Below are 22,335 nucleotides of genomic sequence, written 5' to 3' on the forward strand. Positions count from 1 at the left end.
TAATGATGAAGCTGACACAGAGACCAATTTTAAAGGCCCAGTGCAGTCGAAAAGGTGATTTTCCTGTGTTTTATATATATATATATATATATCCACAGTATGAGGTTGGAATAATTTCTAATAGACCAATAAGATAGAGAGTTCCAAACCTCTCTGCCAGTAACAGCTAGTTTTCAGTTTTCCCCTCCCCACTCAGACCACCTCCAGACAGTCCTAGCAGAGTTCTTGCTTGAGAAATTGCTCTTTGCTAAGAAGCTATTTTTGTTTATTTTTTGACCATTTCATTTGAAAACAATCACAGTAAGGTACTTAATTGTTACCCTGAAATGATTTGATATTGAGATGAAAATGTCTGCATTGGACCTTCAAGACAAAGGAGATGATTGTGGACTACAGGTAAAAGAGGAGCGAGCACGCCCCCATTCTCACCCACGGGGCTGGAGCAGGTTCAGAGTTTCAACTTCCTGGGTATCCACATCACCAACAAACTAACATGGTCCAAGCACACCAAGACAGTCATGAAGAGGGCACGACAAAACCTATTCCCCCTCAGGAGACTGAAAACATTTGGCATGGGTCCTCAAATCCTCAAAAGGTTCAACAGCTGCACCATCGAGAGCACTGGTTGCTTCACTGCCTGGCACTGCTCGGCCTCCGACCGCAAGGCACTTCAGAGGGTAGTGCAAACGGCCCAGTACATCACCGGGGCCAAGCTTCCTGCCAAATTGTCAAAGACGCCAGCCACCCTAGTCATAGACTGTTCTCTCTGCTATCCGCACAGCAAGAGGTACCGGAGCACCAAATCTAGGTCCAAGAGACTTCACAACAGCTTCTACCCCCAAGCCATAAGACTCCTGAACATCTAATCAAATGGCTACCCAGACTATTGTACCCCCCCCCCCCTCTTTCACACTGCTGCTACTCTCTGTTGTTATCATCTATGTAAAGTCACTTTAATAACTCTACCTACATGTACATGTTACCTCAACTAACTGGTAACCACGCACATTGACTCTGTACCGGTACACCCCTGTATATAGTCTATTGTTATTTTACTGCTGCTCTTTAATTACTTGTTACTTTTATCTCTTATTCTTATCCGTATTTTTTCAAACTGGATTGTTGGTTAGGGGCTCAGAAGTAAGCATTGCACTGTTGTATTTGGCGCATGTGACTAATGCAATTTGATTTGATTTGATTTCACCCATACTGCAGGGCGTCTGTCTGACCCCTCCCTCACCTCTCTCCCCTCTCGGGGTTCTCAACCGGGTCCTCTTCGAGACGTCCATAGATAGATCATTATTCTAATTGCCTGCCGTAGGGAACTGGAGACAGTTATGGACTGTTTTAATGGTCAATGCTATTGAAGGCAGGAATATGTAATAATGGGTGGAGGACATCAAAGAGCATAATCTATGTATAGAGAGAGAGAACCCTATACTGCATGTGTTTGGCACGATCTGTAGAATTCTGGCATGTCTTCTGCATGGTCGTTATCCATTGGCTGTTGGCTACTCGCTCTGTTCTCTGCATGCCTTAAGCTTCCTCTGTCTTCTGTGTCTGGCTGTGTCCTAGGCTAGCACTCTTAGATTACTTCCTCTTCTCCACTATACTCCCCTTCTTCATTCCACAGTGATCTGAAAATACTAGATCACTGAAAGCAGTATGGTGGAAATAAAGGCATGTATTCCCTTTCAGACTATAGTGCCCTATAGGGAGAAGGAAGGAGGTAACCTCAGATTGCTGGAACAGATCCTAATGATGATGATAATACCAAGATGCTGACACGCTCTTTCACACACTAATGGTACTGTCTGGTTGTGGGCCTTCTAACCTTCCCTATCTGTCTTTATCGCTCTCCTGTCTGTCTGTCTGTCTGTCTGTCTGTCTGTCTGTCTGTCTGTCTGTCTGTCTGTCTGAAGTCCTTGCTATGTATGAAAATGTTCTTAAGTGTCCTACACTGGGCTGCACGGGACGCGGCCATGTCAATAGCAACAGGAACTCCCACAGAAGGTGAGTCGGCCTACCATATTGGAAAATGGCAGTGTTACATCCTCCTTTTGTTCAGTTCGAGATTTTTCTATTTCACATCCAATGACAGGTGGTTACTTTATCCTGGTTTCTTGCCTCTTTATTTATATATTGTCTTTCGTTTGTGTTTTACTGGATATTACTGATTATTTTGTATTTATTTTCTCATTTGTTTATATATTCATTTATTTATGTTCCAATTGTATCATCAATTTGCCAATTATTTTATGTCTGTATATTGTTGCACATATGTCACTTTTTATTGACTGCGATGGAAAAGGAGTTTACAAAGTAGTTGGAAACTCTTTTTTTTAAGCTAGGAGAGCTGGAGAGAAGAAGGGCTCACCCATAGCAGATATTAGGGTGTCGAAGCAGCCATTAGCACCTCTCTACCACCTTTGGAAGGAGGGAAGGAAGGCTACCGACCTGGGTAGACTGGAGCTCTCTCCTGCTGAGCACAGTGTCACTAAGACAGGCCTGCACACAAATAGACACACAGTACATACACTCAGACATACACACACAGTCATACACATACTGACTTTCTGAGAATGTGCGTAGCCATTCACACTATCACACACACACACTTGCAAAATACACACTCACTCACCTACAGTATATGGACACCTGCTATCCTATAATCACAACTCAAGAATGCAACTCTCATTCCACATGCACTGGCTGAGGGCTGTGATCTAAATAACTTATTTTTTGGTTTTTATTTTTTTAAATAGACAAGTCATTTAAGAACAATTAAAAATTCTTATTTACAATGACGGCCTACCCCGGTCAAACCTACCCAGGTCAAGACTTCAACCCTCTTCACACTTGATGACATTTATAACTAAGCCTTTTTAACCTTGGGATGTTAGTGTGTTTGTGTGTATTGGGAGGTTGATTAGTGTGTGTGTGTGTGTGTGTGTGTGTGTGTGTGTGTGTGTGTGTGTGTGTGTGTGTGTGTGTGTGTGTGTGTGTGTGTGTGTGTGTGTGTGTGTGTGTGTGTGTGTGTGTGTGTGTGTGTGTGTGTGTGTGTGTGTGTGTACATTAAATGGGGAGTTGCAGGGAGGGGATTGTGTGTGTCTGCAGGTAGTTTAATCTCAGAATTCCCTGAAGCCACTCAACCAGAAATAAGCAAGCTGTTATAATAACCCACTGTGTTGTTATTTAAAGTGCTTAATGAAAATGAATGATATTGGAAATTAACCAAAGACTTATTGAAAGGCAGGCAGGCAGGCAGGCAGGCAGGCAGGCAGGCAGGCAGGCAGGCAGGCAGGCAGGCAGATAGACAACCTGAGCGACAGACAGGTAGCCAGGGATGCATTGAATCAATCAATCACATTTATTTATAAAGCCCTTCTTACATCAGCTGATGTCACAAAGTGCTGTACAGAAACCCAGCCTAAAACCCCAAACAGCAAGCAATGTAGGTGTAGAAGCAGGGTGGCCAGGAAAAACTCCCTAGAAAGGCCGGAACCTTGGAAGAGAGGAACCAGGCTATGATGGGTGGCAAGTCCTCTTTTGGCTGTACCGGGTGGAGATTATAACAGAACATGGCCAAGATGTTCAAATGTTTATAGATGACCAGCAGAGTCAAATAATAATAATCACATTGGTTGTCGAGGGTGCAACAGGTCAGCACCTCAGGAGTAAATGTCAGTTAGCTTTTCATAGTCAATCATTCAGATTATCTCTACCGCTCCTGCTGTCTCTAGAGAGTTGAAAACAGCAGGTCTGGGACAAGGTAGCACGTCCAGTGAACAGGTCAGGGTTCCATAGCCACAGGCAGAACAGTTGAAACTGGAGCAGCAGCACGACCAGGTGGACTGGAGACAGCAAGGAGTCATCAGGCCAGGTAGTCCTGAGGCATGGTCCTAGGGCTCGGGTCCTCCAAGAGAGAGAGAAAAAAAGAGAGAATTAGAGAGAGCATACTTCAATTCACACAGGACACCGGATAAGACAGGAGAAATACTCCAGATATAACAGACTGACCCTAGCCCTCGACACAAACTATTGCAGCATAAATACTGGAGGCTGAGACAGGAGGGGTCGGGAGACACTGTTGCCCCGTCTGAGGTTACCCGCGGATAAGGCCAAACAGGAAGGATATAACCCCACCCACAAAGCACAGCCCACACACCACTAGAGGGATATCTTCAACCACCAACTTACTATCCTGAGACAAGGCCGAGTATAGCCCACGAAGATCTCACCCACGGCACAAACTCAAGGGGAGGCGTCAAACCAGACAGGAAGATCACGTCAGTGACTCAACCCACTCAATTGGCGCACCCCTACTAGGGGCATGGAAGAGCACCAGTAAGCCAGTAAGCCAGTAAGCCAGTGACTCAGCCCCTGTAATAGGGTTTGAGGCAGAGAATCCTAGTGGAGAGAGGGGAATTGGCCAGGCAGAGACAGCAAGGGTGGTTCGTTGCTCCAGTACCTTTCCGTTCACCTTCACACTCCTGGGCCAGACTACACTCAATCATAGGAGCTACTGAAAAGATGAGACTTCAATAAAGACTTAAAGGTTGAGACCGAGTCTGCGTCTCTCACATGGAGAGGCAAACCATTCCATAAAAATTTAGCTCTATAGGAGATAGCTCTGCCTCCAGCTGTTCGCTTAGAAATTCTAGGGACAGTAAGGAGGCCTGTGTCTTGTGACAGTAGCATACGTGTAGGTATGTACGGCAGGACCAAATTGGAAAGATAGTTAAGAGCAAGCCCATGTAATGCTTTGTAGGTTTAAATCAGCCCTAACCTTAACAGGAAGCCAGTGAAGAAAGGCTAACACTGGAGTAATATGATCACATTTTTGGGGGGTTCTAGTCAAGATTCTAGCAGCTGTGTTTAGCACTAACTGAAGTTTATTTAGTGCTTTATCCGGGTAGCCGGAAAGTAGAGCATTGCAGTAGTCTAACCTAGAAGTGACAAAAGCATAGTTGAATTTTTCTAAATGATTTTTGGACAGAAAGTTTCTGATTTTTGTAACGTTATGTAGATGGAAAAAAGCTGTCCTTGAAACAGTCTTGATATGTTCGTCAGAAGAGAGATCAGGGTCCAGAGTAGCCCCGAGGTCTTCACAGTTTAATTTGAGACGACTGTACAACCATCAAAATTAATTGTCAGATTCAACAGAAGATCTCTTTGTTTCTTGGGACCTAGAACTAGCATCTCTGTTTTGTCTGAGTTTAAAAGTAGAACATTTGCCGCCATCCACTTCCTTGTGTCTGAAACACAGGTTCCATGGGGGCCGTACATGTACAGATAGATGTGTGTCGTCCACATAGCAGTGAAAGTTAACATTATGTTTCCGAATAACATCACCAAGAGGTCAAATAAATAGTGTAAACAATAGTGGTCCTAAAATGGAGCCTTGAGGAACACCAACATTTACAGTTGATTTGTCAGAGGACAAACCATCTACAGAGACAAACTGATATCTTTCTGATAGATAAGATCTAAACCAGGCGAGAATTTGTCTGTGCAGACCAATTTGAGTTTCCAATCTCTCCAAAAGAATGTGGTGATCGATGGTATCAAAAGCAGCACTAAGGTCTAGGATCACGAGGACAAATGCAGAGCCTCCGTCTGACGCCATTAAAAGGTCATTTACCACCTTGAATGGGACCATTATATGCAAAAGAGACTCTAGCCCCGTTCATACCTGCCACTAACATGCGTCCTTCGTCCTGACCTTTCCTGATCTTATCCTGATCTTGCCCATTTACATTTATAAGATCTGATCTAGATCAGTTCACAAAGAGTATTTGAGTCATTGGGTAAAATCAGATTGTGGACAAGATCAGGAAAGTGACACATGGTAGAAGGTATAAGCAGGGCTTCTGTGTCTCAATGGGCTTTTCCTGGTAATTTTTTTTTTAATAAGATATAATAAGACCAGTCTCCCTTCCATTCCTGGTTGTCTTATTCACCCCCCCGTCCCCTGTCCCCCCGTCCCCGTCCCCGTCCCCGTCCCCGACCCTCCAGTTTGTCAGGGTGTCCCATCGCTGCAGCAGAGAAGCTGCAGAAAGCCCAGGACAAGAGCATCTGTTGTGACGGCTCCTCCAAGTCTAACCAGGGTTCTGACCGCGTGCTCAGGTACTGGTCTGACTGATCACCACACTACACTCAGCATCTATGGGGAACACCTCACTGAGAGAGACAGTGTAGGCACAGTCGAAAGACCTAAACATATTAATTGGACTTCAAATGCTGAACCAGGGTTCAGTTCAATTCCATTTCAAATGATTGTACTCTTCCTGAACTGGCTGAATTGAATTGACCCCATTCTAGAGTTCTACCTTACACCCTTACCTACCTTAGTTAGTGTTGGAAGGTTTTCTTAATTACTGTATGATAGATTTAAAAGGTTCTCTATGTCTGTTTGATTTCTATATCTTTTGATCTCTCAGACAGTTATTGTTTGGAGAAGCTCTACATTAATGTTCTTGTTTATGGAGTGAAAGCCTTTATTGGGTTTTAGAGATCAGAATAATTTCAGCAAAAGTTTATTTGATATGCATGATAACATAATGATTAAAAAAGTATTATTTAAACGGGTGGTTCGAGCACTGAATGCTGATTGGTTGACAGCCATGGTATGTCAGACCGTATACCACGGGTATGACAAAACATTTATAATATCAGAGAAAATGCATGACTTTAATTGTGAGTTCTGTTTGGGTAAGATAATTTATGGAGACATTGTAGTGTTGCAATGACAGACAGTATAGACATGTAGCTTAGATAAACTCAAAGCTCAATGCAAGGATCACCTGAGGTTAGTTGACTGTTGCCTTGCCTTTTCCCTTTGCTACCTTTACCTCCCTCCGCTCCTCCCCTTCCCACCTCCCCTGCGTGATGTTTGGTGCCTCTGCTCTGTCCAACCTACGCCCCCTCGTGGTTTATTTTCCAGGCCTATGTGCTTTGTGAAACAGCTGGAGATCCCTCAGTACGGCTACAAGAACAACGTGTCCACCAGCACGCCACGCTCCAACCTGGCCAAGGAACTGGAGAAGTACTCTAAGACCAGCTTTGACTACAGCAGCTTCACTGACAGCAGCCACAGCAACAATGTCTACGGCAAACGGGCCATCGCACCCAAACTCCAAGGCAGGGACACTTCCCCTAAAGGATATGATGGTACAGACTGACGTGTTGTCTCTTCCCTTTACTCTGTTGTTCTGCTTTATTGTTGTTTCAGGTTTTCAATTTGATACATTTTGTGGGTAGAAGGATGAAAAAATGGTTCCAAATGTATTTGGCTGTCCCCAAAGGGGAATCCTTTTTGGATCCAGTTAGAACCCTTTTGTGTTCCATTTTGAACCCTCTGTGGAAAAGTTTATACATGGAACCCAAAAGGGTTCTACCTGGAACCAAAATGGTTTTACCTGGAACCAAAAAGGGTTCTTCAAATGGTTCTCCTATGGGGACAGCCGAAGAACCCTTTTAGGTTCTAGATAGCACCTTTTTTGGTATATGTATGGTATATGAATTTTCTTTATTTCGAAGCTCTTTTCTCCACAGATTCATTGTAGTTTTGTCCCTTGTTTCCAAACTCAGCAATATTTAATCTTCCCAAATTCTATATTGTTGAAATGAATGCATCTCCCTTAGCCAAGTTACGATAAGAGCATTTCTATGCAGTGGATGTGTTTATACTTGTGGATAACTATCCCTACCCCTGTGTATGTCCTTCAGCCAAGCGCTACTGTAAGAACTCCAGCTCGGCAAGTAGCACGACCAGCACCTACGCCCCCAGCAGCAGCAGTAGCAGCCTGAGCTGTGGAGGAGGGGGCGGAGGGGGAGGCAGTAGTGCCAGCTCCACCTGTAGTAAGAGCAGCTTCGACTACACCCACGACATGGAGGCTGCTCACATGGCCGCCACGGCCATCCTCAACCTGTCCACTCGCTGCAGAGAGATGCCTCACGGCCTGGGAGGAAAACCCCAGGATCTGTGTACTCGGGTAGGTTGCTCATGAACTACTTATACATATGTTAGCCTTTATAAACCCTTTACAGCTGATATCTTCATGTAAGGTGGAACACAAGTAAATAGGGTTGTGCATCATGCACCAATTCAGAGAAAGTGAGAGGATGAAACAGGTTTATTTCTTGTCATAGAGGTTGACTTTCAGCCAACTGGAAATATCCAAATCCTACTTGGCATCCTGTGGTTTACCATAGTCTATTATAGTATGGGTTAAAACTTTGAACTATATCCTACAACCACAGTCCCATCCCACTACTAGAGGCATTTCCCTCCAAGCTTGTCCTGTCCTGCCAGGTAATGTGAGCACTGATGAGTGAGGATGATATGGTCTCTTTAGCTATGAACGCTTGTGATCTGTTAAAGATATATCCACGGCTGTGTCTCTGACATTGAGCTCAGCGAGACCGTTTTTTATTTCCCTTCTGGGATCAGACAGGGTAGATAGGAAGCGTGGTGGGATGGGATGGATCGGCGTTGACGTGCGCTGTGAGCCCAATATGTCATCAGGAGGCGGATAAGGCGTCGGTAGTCCTGCATTATCAGCACCGAGACGCTGAGCCGGCAAATAGGAGAGAGAGGAAGCACAGCAGAGTACTAACGCTAGCCTGGCGCTAATGTTGGCAGCATGGTCTGTCTGGGGCTGGAGAGCCAAGAATAGAGGAGGGGAAAAGAGTTGAGAGGAATGCATAGGGGAGAGGTGATGAAAGGATGGGAAAACAGAAGAGAAAGTAAGGGAGTAGAGGGGCATCTTCAGTGTGAAGTAGAGAGGAGTTCACTTAGCTGGTAGAAGAGCCTTAGGCAATTAGGACTTTATCTCTTTCTCCCTTCCTCTCTGTCCGTCTCTGCTCCATAGGTGAGGCAGACAGGGAGGAGTTTCCTAGGCAGAGATGGACACAGGAAACGTCAGGGAGACTCTCAACCTTCTTTCATCTGAACACTTCCAGTCACGTCATTGCTTTTCTCACATTGTCTGTCTTTCCCCTATCTACATCCACTCCTATCTCTCTGAGTGAAAGTGAGGGAGACTGAGGAATACTCATAAATACTGAGGGAGAATACCTGGTTTTGTTTTAGGATCTGGAGGGGGCAGGTGAAAGTAATGTGGGGAAGCAGCTACTCAGCCCTCCAACTCTCTCTCGCCCACCTCCACCCAGCACAGCCCTGGCAACAGGGGTCCAGGGCTACCTAGGGGTCAGATGATGATGCTGTGGTCCTTGAGGAAACGGGGGAAGATCTCTAAAGGGGCTTCCTCCTCTCCCAATCTACTACTAATTAGACATCATGGGTCAATCACATTAGTACTGTCATACACACCCAACAGGTCCTTTATACGTAGACACAGATGCACACAGACAGCCAGAGCCCCATCCCTTTGGCTCCACGGCTATGACAGCTGAGCCGGTAACATATCACTGAGCCGGTTACATATCACTGAGCCGGTTACATATCACTGAGCCAGTTACATATCACTGAGCCGGTTACATATCACTGAGCCGGTAACATATCACTGAGCCGGTAACATATCACTCAGCCAGTTACATATCACTGAGCCGGGAACATAGCACTGAGCCGGTAACATATCACTGAGCCAGTTACATATCACTGCGCCGCTAACATATCACTGAGCCAGTTACATATCACTGAGCCGGTAACATATCACTGAGCCGGTAAAATATCACTGAGCCGGTTACATATCACTGAGCCGGTAACATATCACTGAGTGACCGCCAGTGTGGGGACACACTGGGACAAGGACAGGGACATGGAGAGAGCTGGCTTGTATATCCCTCACGTATGAGAAATAGCTCTCACGTTTATTACATACCAGTGGTCAGTTTATTATACATCTCAGTAGCTATATATCAGTGTATTATATATCTCAGTAGCTAAATATCGTTTATTATTTATCTCAGTATCTAAATATAGTTTATTATATATCTCAGTAGCTATATATAATTTATTAGAAATCTCAGTAGCTAAATATAATGTGTGTTATATGTCTTGGTAGCTAAATATCAGTTTATTACATATTTCAGAAGCTATATATAATTTATTATAAATCTCAGTAGCTAAATGTCAGTTTATTATATATCTCAGTAGCTAAATATCTGTTTATTATATATTTCAGTAGCTATATATCAGCTTATTATATATCTCAGTAGCTAAATATCTGTTTATTATATATTTCAGTAGCTATATATCAGTTTATTATACATCTCAGTAGCTATATATCAGTTGATTATTTATTTCAGTAGCTTTATATCAGTTTATTATATATCTTAGTAGCTATTTGTCAGTTTATTATATATCTCTCTAGCTAAATATTGTTTATTTTATATCTCAGTATCAACACTCCCGATTGCTCAGTCCGGCCAATTTAATTGACCACTGGTGGACTCCAGTCAAGTTGTAGAAACATCTCAAGGATGATCAATGTAAACAGGATGCACCTGAGCTCAATTTCGAGTCTCATAGCAAATGGTCTGAATACTTGTGTAAATAAGATATAAGTTTTTTATTGGCAAACATTTCTAACAATCTGTTTTCCCTTTGTCATTATGGGTTGACAAGGAAAATGTTTTAGAGTAAGGTTGTAACATAACAAAATGTGGAAAAAGTCAAGGGGTCTGAATACTTTCCGAAAGCATTGTATATCTCAGTAGCCATTTATCAGTTTATTACACATCTTAGTAGCTATATATCAGTTTCTCAGATGATCTTATATGTGTCTATCATTTGTCTACAAAGGCTGATTCTGTATTGTTGCCATATTCGGTCGGAGAGTGATAAAAATGTAGCTAGTGCTATGTGCGTTATACTCATTTTAAAGCTATGGTCCTTCCAAAGATGGCTCTGGAAGCACACCGCAGTACCCCAGCCTCTGAGCCTGGAACCCTCTATAAGTTTATGTGCGTCACAGATAAGAGGGTCAGGGTTTTTCTCCACTGGAACACAGGGAGAATCCAGCCTAGGGGTAGTGTCATATGGAATCACTGTTAAAACGCGAGGATAGGAGGAGAGGAGAGCGGGAGAGGAGGGGAGGGGGTCGGAGTAAAGGATATTAATGAGGGCAAGGGAAAGGTGACAAATAGACATTACCCCTCCCCTCCTAACCCCTCTAAAAACACTACCCTCAAGGGAAGGATTCTACTGGGCACATTTGCAGCAGATACAGTACATGGACATTCAGTTGGGTAGAAAAGGAAGGATGAGAGGGAGAGAGAGTGTTTTGAGTGATTATTCAAGCCTGCCTGTGTCCCTGATTGTTCTGGTATATTTATTGTGTTTTTGGTTGACTAGCAGCAGTCCCCCTGCAGCCGCCCAGGATTGCCCTCCCATAAACCTCTCACCCCACTCTCTGTCCCCGTCCACTCACATCACATTCAAACCAGCCAGACCCCAATCTGCTCCCTCTGGCTGTGGAGGTTATAGCCGCTCCGAGGGAGGGAGAGATGGAGAGAGCTGGAGAGAGATGGAGAGACCGAGAGAGACAGAGAGAGATGGTATATAGATTAGTGTAGGATCACTACATTTGCTCAGTGTGCACTTGCCCTTTACCACTGATGACCATGTCCCTCCCACTAGTCACCATGCATTTACTACTGATGACCATGTCTCTCCCACCAGTCACCATGCATTTACTACTGATGACCATGTCCCTCCCACCAGTCACCATGCATTTACTACTGATGACCACGTCTCTCCCACCAGTCACCATGCATTTACTACTGATGACCATGTCTCTCCCACCAGTCACCATGCATTTACTACTGATGACCATGTCCCTCCCACCAGTCACCATGCATTTACTACTGATGACCATGTCCCTCCCACCAGTCACCATGCATTTACTACTGATGACCATGTCTCTCCCACCAGTCACTATGTATTTACTACTGATGACCATGTCCCTCCCACCAGTCACCATGCATTTACTACTGATGACCATGTCCCTCCCACTAGTCACTATGTATTTACTACTGATGACCATGTCCCTCCCACCAGTCACCATGCATTTACTACTGATGACCATGTCTCTCCCACCAGTCACTATGTATTTACTACTGATGACCATGTCCCTCCCACCAGTCACAATGTATTTACTACTGATGACCATGTCCCTCCCACCAGTCACCATGCATTTACTACTGAGGACCATGTCCCTCCCACCAGTCACCATGCATTTACTACTGATGACCATGTCTCTCCCACCAGTCACTATGTATTTACTACTGATGACCACGTCTCTCCCACCAGTCACCATGCATTTACTACTGATGACCACGTCTCTCCCACCAGTCACTATGTATTTACCACTGATGACCATGTCTCTCCCACCAGTCACCATGCATTTACTACTGATGACCACGTCTCTCCCACCAGTCACTATGTATTTACCACTGATGACCATGTCTCTCCCACCAGTCACCATGCATTTACTACTGATGACCACGTCTCTCCCACCAGTCACCATGCATTTACTACTGATGACCACGTCTCTCCCACCAGTCACCATGCATTTACTACTGATGACCATGTCCCTCCCACCAGTCACCATGCATTTACTACTGATGACCATGTCTCTCCCACCAGTCACCATGCATTTACTACTGATGACCATGTCCCTCCCACCAGTCACAATGTATTTACTACTGATGACCATGTCTCTCCCACCAGTCACCATGCATTTACTACTGATGACCATGTCTCTCCCACCAGTCACTATGCATTTACTACTGATGACCATGTCCCTCCCACCAGTCACCATGCATTTACTACTGATGACCATGTCCCTCCCACCAGTCACTATGCATTTACTACTGATGACCATGTCCCTCCCACCAGTCACTATGTATTTACTACTGATGACCATGTCCCTCCCACCAGTCACCATGCATTTACTACTGATGACCATGTCCCTCCCACCAGTCACTATGCATTTACTACTGATGACCATGTCTCTCCCACTAGTCACCATGCATTTACTACTGATGACGATGTCCCTCCCACCAGTCACCATGCATTTACTACTGATGACCATGTCCCTCCCACCAGTCACCATGCATTTACTACTGATGACCATGTCCCTCCCACCAGTCACTATGTATTTACTACTGATGACCATGTCCCTCCCACCAGTCACCATGCATTTACTACTGATGACCATGTCCCTCCCACCAGTCACTATGTATTTACTACTGATGACCATGTCTCTCCCACCAGTCACCATGCATTTACTACTGATGACCATGTCTCTCCCACCAGTCACCATGCATTTACTACTGATGACCATGTCCCTCCCACCAGTCACCATGCATTTACTACTGATGACCATGTCCCTCCCACCAGTCACTATGCATTTACTACTGATGACCATGTCCCTCCCACCAGTCACCATGCATTTACTACTGATGACCATGTCCCTCCCACCAGTCACCATGCATTTACTACTGATGACCACGTCTCTCCCACCAGTCACCATGCATTTACTACTGATGACCATGTCCCTCCCACCAGTCACTATGTATTTACTACTGATGACCATGTCTCTCCCACCAGTCACCATGCATTTACTACTGATGACCACGTCTCTCCCACCAGTCACTATGCATTTACTACTGATGACCATGTCTCTCCCACCAGTCACTATGCATTTACTACTGATGACCATGTCTCTCCCACCAGTCACCATGCATTTACTACTGATGACCATGTCCCTCCCACCAGTCACCATGCATTTACTACTGATGACCATGTCCCTCCCACCAGTCACTATGCATTTACTACTGATGACCATGTCCCTCCCACCAGTCACTATGCATTTACTACTGATGACCATGTCTCTCCCACCAGTCACCATGCATTTACTACTGATGACCACGTCTCTCCCACCAGTCACCATGCATTTACTACTGATGACCACGTCTCTCCCACCAGTCACCATGCATTTACTACTGATGACCATGTCTCTCCCACCAGTCACCATGCATTTACTACTGATGACCATGTCCCTCCCACCAGTCACTATGTATTTACTACTGATGACCATGTCTCTCCCACCAGTCACCATGCATTTACTACTGATGACCATGTCTCTCCCACTAGTCACCATGCCTTTTTCCTCCCATTGGGAAATATTAGGAGAGTTATGTAATCACATCTATATAATAGGTTTTTGAGCCCAGTGTTTTTTTGCCTTCCTTCTCCCCTCTTTTTCCTTTGTTCTGTCAATCATTACTACTTTCCCTCCCACCCTCCTTCCCTGTCTATCTTCTATCTCTTCCTCCAGAACCCAGATCTAGAGGTAGATGAGAACGGGACATTAGACCTGAGTATTAAGCAGCGTTTGGGGGATGGAGTGGGTGCAGTGCTTACCCCCCTGGAGCCAATGTCGCCCCAGCGCCAGGCCCTGATGCGCTACGGCATGGGGGATGACTGCTGGGACCTGCCAGTTGATTACACCAAGATCAAACGCATCGACGAGGACAGCAAAGAGGTACTAGAATGAGGAGCATGATGATGAAGATCACTACTCTAAACTGTAACTCCTACTGTCGGATGAGGTTATCCTACCTTTAATGATAATGACTTTCCATAACATTAGCTTCACAGTACCTCAATATTCAAAGAACATTTAGACTTCAGCATTCAAATTTCCTCCATGCAAACAAACTGCATAAATGCAAACATTTTACATTTCACATAGGCCTTCATACAGAAGTCAAACTCCCCCTACTCTGCATTTCAGTAGCACCCATCCATTTGGCATTCAATACAGTACCTACGGTTTTTCACATTTGTTCAACCCAAGCCATCTGTCTCTAAGGCCTTTCTGTTGATTCCTTTGTGTAAAAGACTCCAATTTCAGTTGAGGTTATTTTTAACACCAGCCTAGATCTCAGGTACATGCTGAATGATTGGAAAGTCATATTATGAGTTCTCCAGGAAAACAATGAATTATTTGTATGTTAAATTTCCATCAGCATCACCGTACAGCAGACAGAGTTGTCTGGGTTTATTTTGGCTCATGCTCTCTGCCCACTATGTGTCTCTGCTATTGTGAATTATGCAAATAAATAGCTTGCACATTGTGGTAGAATCTATATAGCTCTTCTCATCAAAATACTGTGAGACAGACCTGGGGTATTTTCTGTGTATTTTAGTATTTTCAAATAATGTGTCAAGAATCAACTTCTATTGGATACATGTCGCCACGTGGGTGTCAGAAGGGGAGGGGGGGGATATGACAGAGCCGAGTGACTTGGTGTAAAAAGAAAAGAGAGGAGGGCCTAGAACCGAGCCCTGGGGGACACCAGTATTGAGAGCATGTGCTGCAGACAGATTTTCTCCATGCCACGTGGTAGGAGCGACTTGCCAGGTAGGATGCAATCCAGGGGTGTGCAGAGGGATGGTGCCAGGTTTCCCCCAATCCGAGAGGGTTCCAGTCTGTAGTTTTTGAAGTCAGATGGGTGGAGTGCTGGTTTCTTGAGGGGAGCGACTCTGGCCATCTTGGTCAGGGAGTGGTCAGGGATAAGGGAAGTAAGGAATTGGAGGTCTCCAGAGATGGTTTGGAGAAGGGAGGAGGAGATGGGGTTGAGTGGGAAGGTTGACAGGCAGCTGGACATCACTAGTCACAGGATTCCATCTGGAGAGAGAGGGGAGAAAGGGGTCAAGGCATAGGGGTAGTTCTGTGTGAGTGGGAACAGTGGACTCAGTAGTCAGTTTTTTTCAAGAGGGAGGAGGTGGAGGAGGTGGAGGATTAACCTGTTATGGCTGCAATCCCGATATCGGGATCGATATGACAACTACCAGTGAAAATAGAGGGCGCCAAATTCAAACCACAGAAATCTCATAATTACAATTCCTAAAACATACATGTGTCTTATATAATTTTAAAGCTATTCGCGTTGTTAATCCCACCATAGTGTCCCATTTCAAATAGGCTTTTCAGCGAAAGCACTACAAACGATTATGTTAGGTCTCCACCAAACCACAATAAGCACAGCCATTTTCCAGCAAAATATAGCATTCACAAAAACCAGGAATAAAGATAAAATGAATCACTAACCTTGAACTATCTTCATCAGATGACACTCATAGGACTTCATGTTACACAATACATGCATGTTTTGTTTGATAAAGTTAATAATTATATCAAAGAATCTGAGTTTACATTGGCACGTTAGATTCACCAGTTCTAAAAACATCAAGTGATTTTGTAAAGCCATATAGTTTCAACAGAAATACTCATCATAAATGTAGATGTTAATACAAGTTATACACATGGAATTATAGATATACCTCTCCTTAATGCAACTGATGTGTCAGATTTCAAAAAAGGTTTACGGAAAAAAGCAACCCATGCAATAATCTGAGACGGCGCTCAGAACAGTAGACAAATTAGCCTCCATGTTGGAGTCAACAGAAACCAGAAAATACATGATAAATGTTTCCTTACCTTTGACGAACTACATCAAAATGCAGTCCTAGAAATCCCAGGTCCACAATAAATGCTTGATTTGTTCAAAAATGTCCGTTATTTATGTCCAATTAGCTACTTTGGTTAGCGCGTTTGGTAAACAATTCCAAAGTCACAAAGTGCATCCACTATAACGTAACGAAATGTCCAAAAGTTCCGTAACAGTCAGTAGAAACATGTCAAACGATGTACTGAATCAATCTTTAGAATGTTGTTTACATATATCTTGAATAACGTTCCAACCGGAGAATTGGAATTACTTCAGATGAGCGATGGAACGCAAGTCCTTCATCTGTGAATGCGCCTGGTGAAAGCATGGTCCACTCATGGCTGTGGTGACTATTTCCTGTCTCATTCGACAACCCTTCACATTAGAGTCATCAGACAAAGTTCTATTGACTGCTGACATCTAGTGGAAGGCGTAGGAAGTGAAAACTCATCCATATCTCGCTGTAGTTTCAATGAGACCTTGGTTGAAAATCTGCCACCTCCAGAAAAAAAAACAGGATGTGGAATTTCTCAGGTTTTTGCCTGCTATATGAGTTCTGTTATACTCACAGACATAATTCAAACAGTTTTATAAACTTCAGAGTGTTTTCTATCCAATACGAATAATAATATGCAAATATTAGCAACTATGACTGAGGAGCAGGCCGTTTGATGTGGGCACCTTTCATCCAAGCTACTCAATACTGCCCCTGCAGCCATAAAAAGTTAAGGAGGGAGGAGAAAATGGAGAAGAGTTTCGCAGGTTTGGAGGCAGAAGCTTAACATTTTAAGCGTTAGAAAGCAGCTTTAGAGAGGATCGGGTGGAAAGAAGATAGGGAAGTTACATTTTTCTCCATTTCTGCTCAGCCTTCCGCAGCCATGTTCTGTTAGCATGCAGTGAGTCACTCAGGCACGGAACAGGAGAGGAAGGTCGGGCCGGCTGGGAAGAAAGGGAAAGGGGACAGTGAGAGTCAAAGGATGCAGAAAGGGAGGAAAGTAGGGTCGAAGAGGCAGAGTCAGGAGGGAGAAGGATTTAGCAGGAAGAGAGGATAGGATAGAAGAGAGAGAGAGAGAGAGAGAGAGTGAAGATTGTGGCAGCACATGACCATCTGGGTGGGGGCTAAGTGGGTAGGATTTGAGGAAAAATGTAGGGAAAAGGAAACAAAGTAGTGATCAGAGACATGGAGGGGGTTGCAGTGACACTAGTAGGTGAACAGACTCTAGTGAAGATGAGGTCAAGTGTATTGCCTATATTGTGAGTGGGAGGGGACTGAGAAAGGGTGAGGTCAAGTGTATTGCCTATATTGTGAGTGGGAGGGGACTGGGAAAGGGTGAGGTCAAGTGTATTGCCTATATTGTGAGTGGGAGGGGACTGGGAAAGGGTGAGGTCAAGTGTATTGCCTATATTGTGAGTGGGAGGGGACTGGGAAAGGGTGAGGTCAAGTGTATTGCCTATATTTTGAGTGGGAGGGGACTGGGAAAGGGTGAGGTCAAGTGTATTGCCTATATTGTGAGTGGGAGGGGACTGGGAAAGGGTGAGGTCAAAAGAAGAAAGGAGTGGAAAGAAGAGGTGGAAATAAATGAATTGAAGTCAGGCGTCGGGAGTTTAAAGTCGCCCAGTACGATGAGTGGTGAGCCATCATCGGGAAATTAGCTTATCAAGGTGTCAAGCTCATTAAGAAACTCTCCAAGGGCACCTGGTGGGCGATAGATGACAACATTGTTAAGCTTGAGTGGACAAGTGACAGTAAGAGCATGGAATTCAAATGAAGAGATAGACAGGTGAGAGAGGGAGAAAATAGAAAATCTCCACTTAGGAGAAATGAGTAGAACTGTGCTACCACTGCAAAGAACAGATGCTCTCGGACTATAAGATAGCCAGATGACGCGATAGCAGCTGGAGTAGCAGTGTTCTCTGGGGAAATCCATGTCTCTGTCAGGGCCAAAAGGTGTAGGGACTGAGGGGCAACAGGCTGACAGGCAACAGGCAGTTCCAAACGCTGCAGAGATTAGGAATCACACATGGGTTGTGTGCACAAGGTACACTAAATTAGAAGGGTTGCAGCCACAGGGTGGAGAACATCTGTAAAACCTACAGGGAGAGGCGCAAACTAGGATGGGAAACACACAGATACTTTCCAAAGCTACAAAAGAGCAAAATGAGATCATCAGAATTCAAGTGAGAGAGTCTAGTGGAGCCTTCCTCTCTTTCCTTCCTCATATAACTACTTAGAACAACTTGGCAGAACATCTTTGTTTCGGCAACGGCATTTGATTTGGTGACAAAACCTCTGCTTACACCTGCGGCTGAAAACACAGGGGAGACTGAAGTACTACCACTAAATGCCTAGCAGAGGTGAAAGACACACCTCCCAGCACTGATTGATGATTTCCTGGCAGAGGTGGAGAAAACACTCCTTATAATACAACACGCCCACAAATGAGCAAGACTGTTACAGAAATAGGCCTGAAACTAGCGTGAAACTAAGTCCACAATGACAAGTGCTGAGCAATCAGACAGTTCAAACAGCAATGATGAACTACTGTAGGCTAGTAGGTAAAAGACAGCACTTAAATTAAATTGCCCTAGTAAGACAACAGCTACTCATTGAATCACAAAATCTACTTGGTACTCTTGTAAGAGTTGATCCCCTTCCAAACTATAGATGACGCACTTTTGTGTGTGTGTATGTGTGTGTGTGTGTGTGTGTGTGTGTGTGTGTGTGTGTGTGTGTGTGTGTGTGTGCACGTTAGCGTGCCTGCGTGTGTGCCTGCCTGCGTGTGTGTATGTGTGCCCGTTTTTGCAATGTAGAGGAACTAACAATTTTCAATTTTTTGCTAGATATATTTGCCTGTGTCTTTAGGGGCATTACTGTACACACAGGAAAATAGAGGATTTACCCGGCAGCCTGCACTGTAGACAAAGCCCGTCTGCAGCCAGACACTAGCCATCTGGGACTTCACGAGAGTGCCATCTAGTGTATCTGTTAAGTACTGCATTAGAACGCTCAGCCAGCTCCCTAATTCTGATTCCATTGTGCTGAGGGCAATAGGCACAGTTAAACTGAGGAGCACAACATAGTGAAGCCTACTGCAGCACAACAAAGAGAATATTACTATGAGGTTTTCCTCATATAATCCTGCAAATTGTCCTGCAAATAGATAGCTTCAATCCAGAAATATGCAGCACTGAGTAGACTCCAGGATTTCTTGTCAAGATAGCCCTGACGTTTCCAGTCTGTTGTGATAAGAAGTTATTTACTCAATCAACCCTCAAAGGCTGCATTAATTACACAACCGCATTTCCAGTCTCCTCAGTCAGAGACTCTTCTGTTGATTTGCAAAACTCATGAACAAATTGGCTTAGGCACTTCTATGATCCCTTGGTGCAGTGATGGTTGTCAACGGTATTATTCAAATCAAATTAAATTTGTCACATGCTTCATAAACAACAGATGTAGACTAATAGTAAAATGCTTACTTATGGGCCTTACCCAGCAATGCAGAATAAAAAATAAAAAAATTACACGAGGAATAAATGCACAATGAATAACAATAACTTGGCTATATACACGAGGTATCAGTACTGAGACAATGTTTAGGGGAATGAGGTAATTGAGTTAGTTATGTACATATAGGTATGGATAACATGACTACTTCCTGAGTGCTGTGTCTCTCCAAAACCCAGATTGACGGCATGGCAGAGCCTCCTCAGCCACCAGCCGGCCACCCAGCCAGGCATGCACCTCATTTGCATACAAATTGAGATAGAAAGTGCCATTGTGTTTTAAAGAAAGCTGCTTCTAAAGCTCTGAGAACACCAGGGCAGCTCTGACTCTTTCTCTCTCACGTTCTGTCTCTCGCTCTCTCTCTCTCTCCCGCTCTCTCTCTCTCTCCCTCCCTCTCTCTCTCAGTCTCTCTCTTGCTCTCTCTGTGTGTGTGTGTGTGTGTGTGTGTGTGTATGTGTGTGTGTGTGTGTGTGTGTGTGTGTGTGTGAGGCTGATAATCCACCCTCTGATGGTCTGAGTAATAACTTTAGTTTATGTGTGTTCTAGGGGTTTTATAATCCTTGTGGAGACCAGAAGTCCTCATATGGAGAGTAAAACAAGGACAATTCGCCAGTCCCCACTAGGACAAAGGCTATTTTAGTTTTAGGGATGAGGATTAGGGTTATGGTTACAATTGGGGATAGGGTTACAATTAGGGTTAGGAGTTAGGTTTAGGTTTAGGGTAAAGGGTTTGGGGTTAAGGTTAGGTGTAGGATTAAGGTTAATGGATAGGGTTAGGGGTTAGGTTTAGGTTTAGGGTAAAGGGTTTGGGGTTAAGGTTAGGTGTAGGATTAAGGTTAACGGATAGGGTTAGGGGTTAGGTTTAGGTTTAGGGTAAAGGGTTTGGGGTTAAGGTTAGGTGTAGGATTAAGGTTAACGGATAGGGTTAGGGGTTAGGTTTAGGTTTAGGGTAAAGGGTTTGGGGTTAAGGTTAGGTGTAGGATTAAGGTTAACGGATAGGGTTAGGGGTTAGGTTTAGGTTTAGGGTAAAGGGTTTGGGGTTAAGGTTAGGTGTAGGATTAAGGTTAACGGATAGGGTTAGGGGTTAGGTTTAGGTTTAGGGTAAAGGGTTTGGGGTTAAGGTTAGGTGTAGGATTAAGGTTAACGGATAGGGTTAGGGGTTAGGTTTAGGTTTAGGGTAAAGGGTTTGGGGTTAAGGTTAGGTGTAGGATTAAGGTTAACGGATAGGGTTAGGGGTTAGGTTTAGGTTTAGGGTTAGGAGTTAGGTTTAGGTTTAGGGTTAGGAGTTAGGTTTAGGTTTAGGGTAAAGGGTTTGGGGTTAAGGTTAGGTGTAGGATTAAGGTTAACTGATAGGGTTAGGGGTTAGGTTTAGGTTTAGGGTTAGGAGTTAGGTTTAGGTTTAGGGTAAAGGGTTTGGGGTTAAGGTTAGGTGTAGGATTAAGGTTAACGGATAGGGTTAGATGTTAGGGAAAATAGGATTTTGAATGGGAGTCAATTGTTTGGTCACCACAAGGATAGTAAAACAAACATGTAAATGATAGGGGTTCCCTTTACCTTGTGCTCCTCTTCTACCCTGCTGGCTGCCCAGAAACAGCTCGAAACTGGTGCTGGCAGCCACTGGCAGCCCGATGGGCAATGCCTCCCATGCCCTTTGTCTCCTACAGTACTTGCTCTGTCAGAGCTGTCAGTTTCAATCCATACCCAGCTAGCAGATAATGTTCTGGAAACAATATGTTTCTTAAAGCTTGGTGGGAGAGTGGTTGTCTTATGGTTATTTAGCATACAACCTTCCCACACATTTTTGAGAATGGTGCAGGATATTTGCTTAGCTATGGAACATTCTCAGCACATTTAAGTAACTTGAGAAAAAAATTTTACTTTCATGACTTTAACAGAACATTTTCTTAAAGTTCAAACCTGGTTACATAACATTTTGGTAATGATCTAAGAACGTTCTCCAACTGGTTTGACATTGGGAATGTTCTCAAGTTGTTCAGAGAACGTTAAGGAACAGCATAACGTTTCCTACAGGTTTCCTCATGGTTATATTTAAAGTCATGTTCTCAAATTGTTCCTGAGAACATTAAGATACATTTCCATAAAAAACACAAGAAAACTTTAGTAACGTTCAGAGAATTCCATTCTCAGCATCAACAAAACTTTGTGTTCAGGTGTGTTGGCCGCGCCCACTTATTGACCTCACCTGATCATAATGAGTGCTTGTTTCCTTTTAAATGGGGTCGGTTTGAAAAGACAAAAATAAACACCTTTGAATGTGTAAAAAATCATGGCATGCTAGCTCCATCCTGTGTAAACTGGAACAACAAGTCCCCCTC

At 44.2% G+C, this 22,335-nt stretch overlaps 1 protein-coding gene across 13 annotated transcripts in view; it reads left to right on the forward strand.

Annotated features, from left to right (window-relative positions):
• The window catches only part of LOC110498066 (myelin transcription factor 1-like protein), a 171,778-nt gene that overhangs the window by 129,537 nt on the left and 19,906 nt on the right, over nucleotides 1–22,335 (forward strand). For all 13 annotated transcript variants that reach the window (XM_036954999.1, XM_036955001.1, XM_036954998.1 and 10 more), the window contains 5 exons: nucleotides 1,923–2,013; nucleotides 6,019–6,129; nucleotides 6,947–7,173; nucleotides 7,732–7,997; nucleotides 14,313–14,519. In XM_036954999.1, the coding sequence (XP_036810894.1) occupies nucleotides 1,923–2,013; nucleotides 6,019–6,129; nucleotides 6,947–7,173; nucleotides 7,732–7,997; nucleotides 14,313–14,519 (902 nt within the window). The remainder of the gene's footprint in view (nucleotides 1–1,922; nucleotides 2,014–6,018; nucleotides 6,130–6,946; nucleotides 7,174–7,731; nucleotides 7,998–14,312; nucleotides 14,520–22,335) is intronic.

The sequence above is a fragment of the Oncorhynchus mykiss genome, chromosome 19 (assembly GCF_013265735.2).
Source record: "Oncorhynchus mykiss isolate Arlee chromosome 19, USDA_OmykA_1.1, whole genome shotgun sequence".
NCBI lineage: Eukaryota > Metazoa > Chordata > Actinopteri > Salmoniformes > Salmonidae > Oncorhynchus > Oncorhynchus mykiss.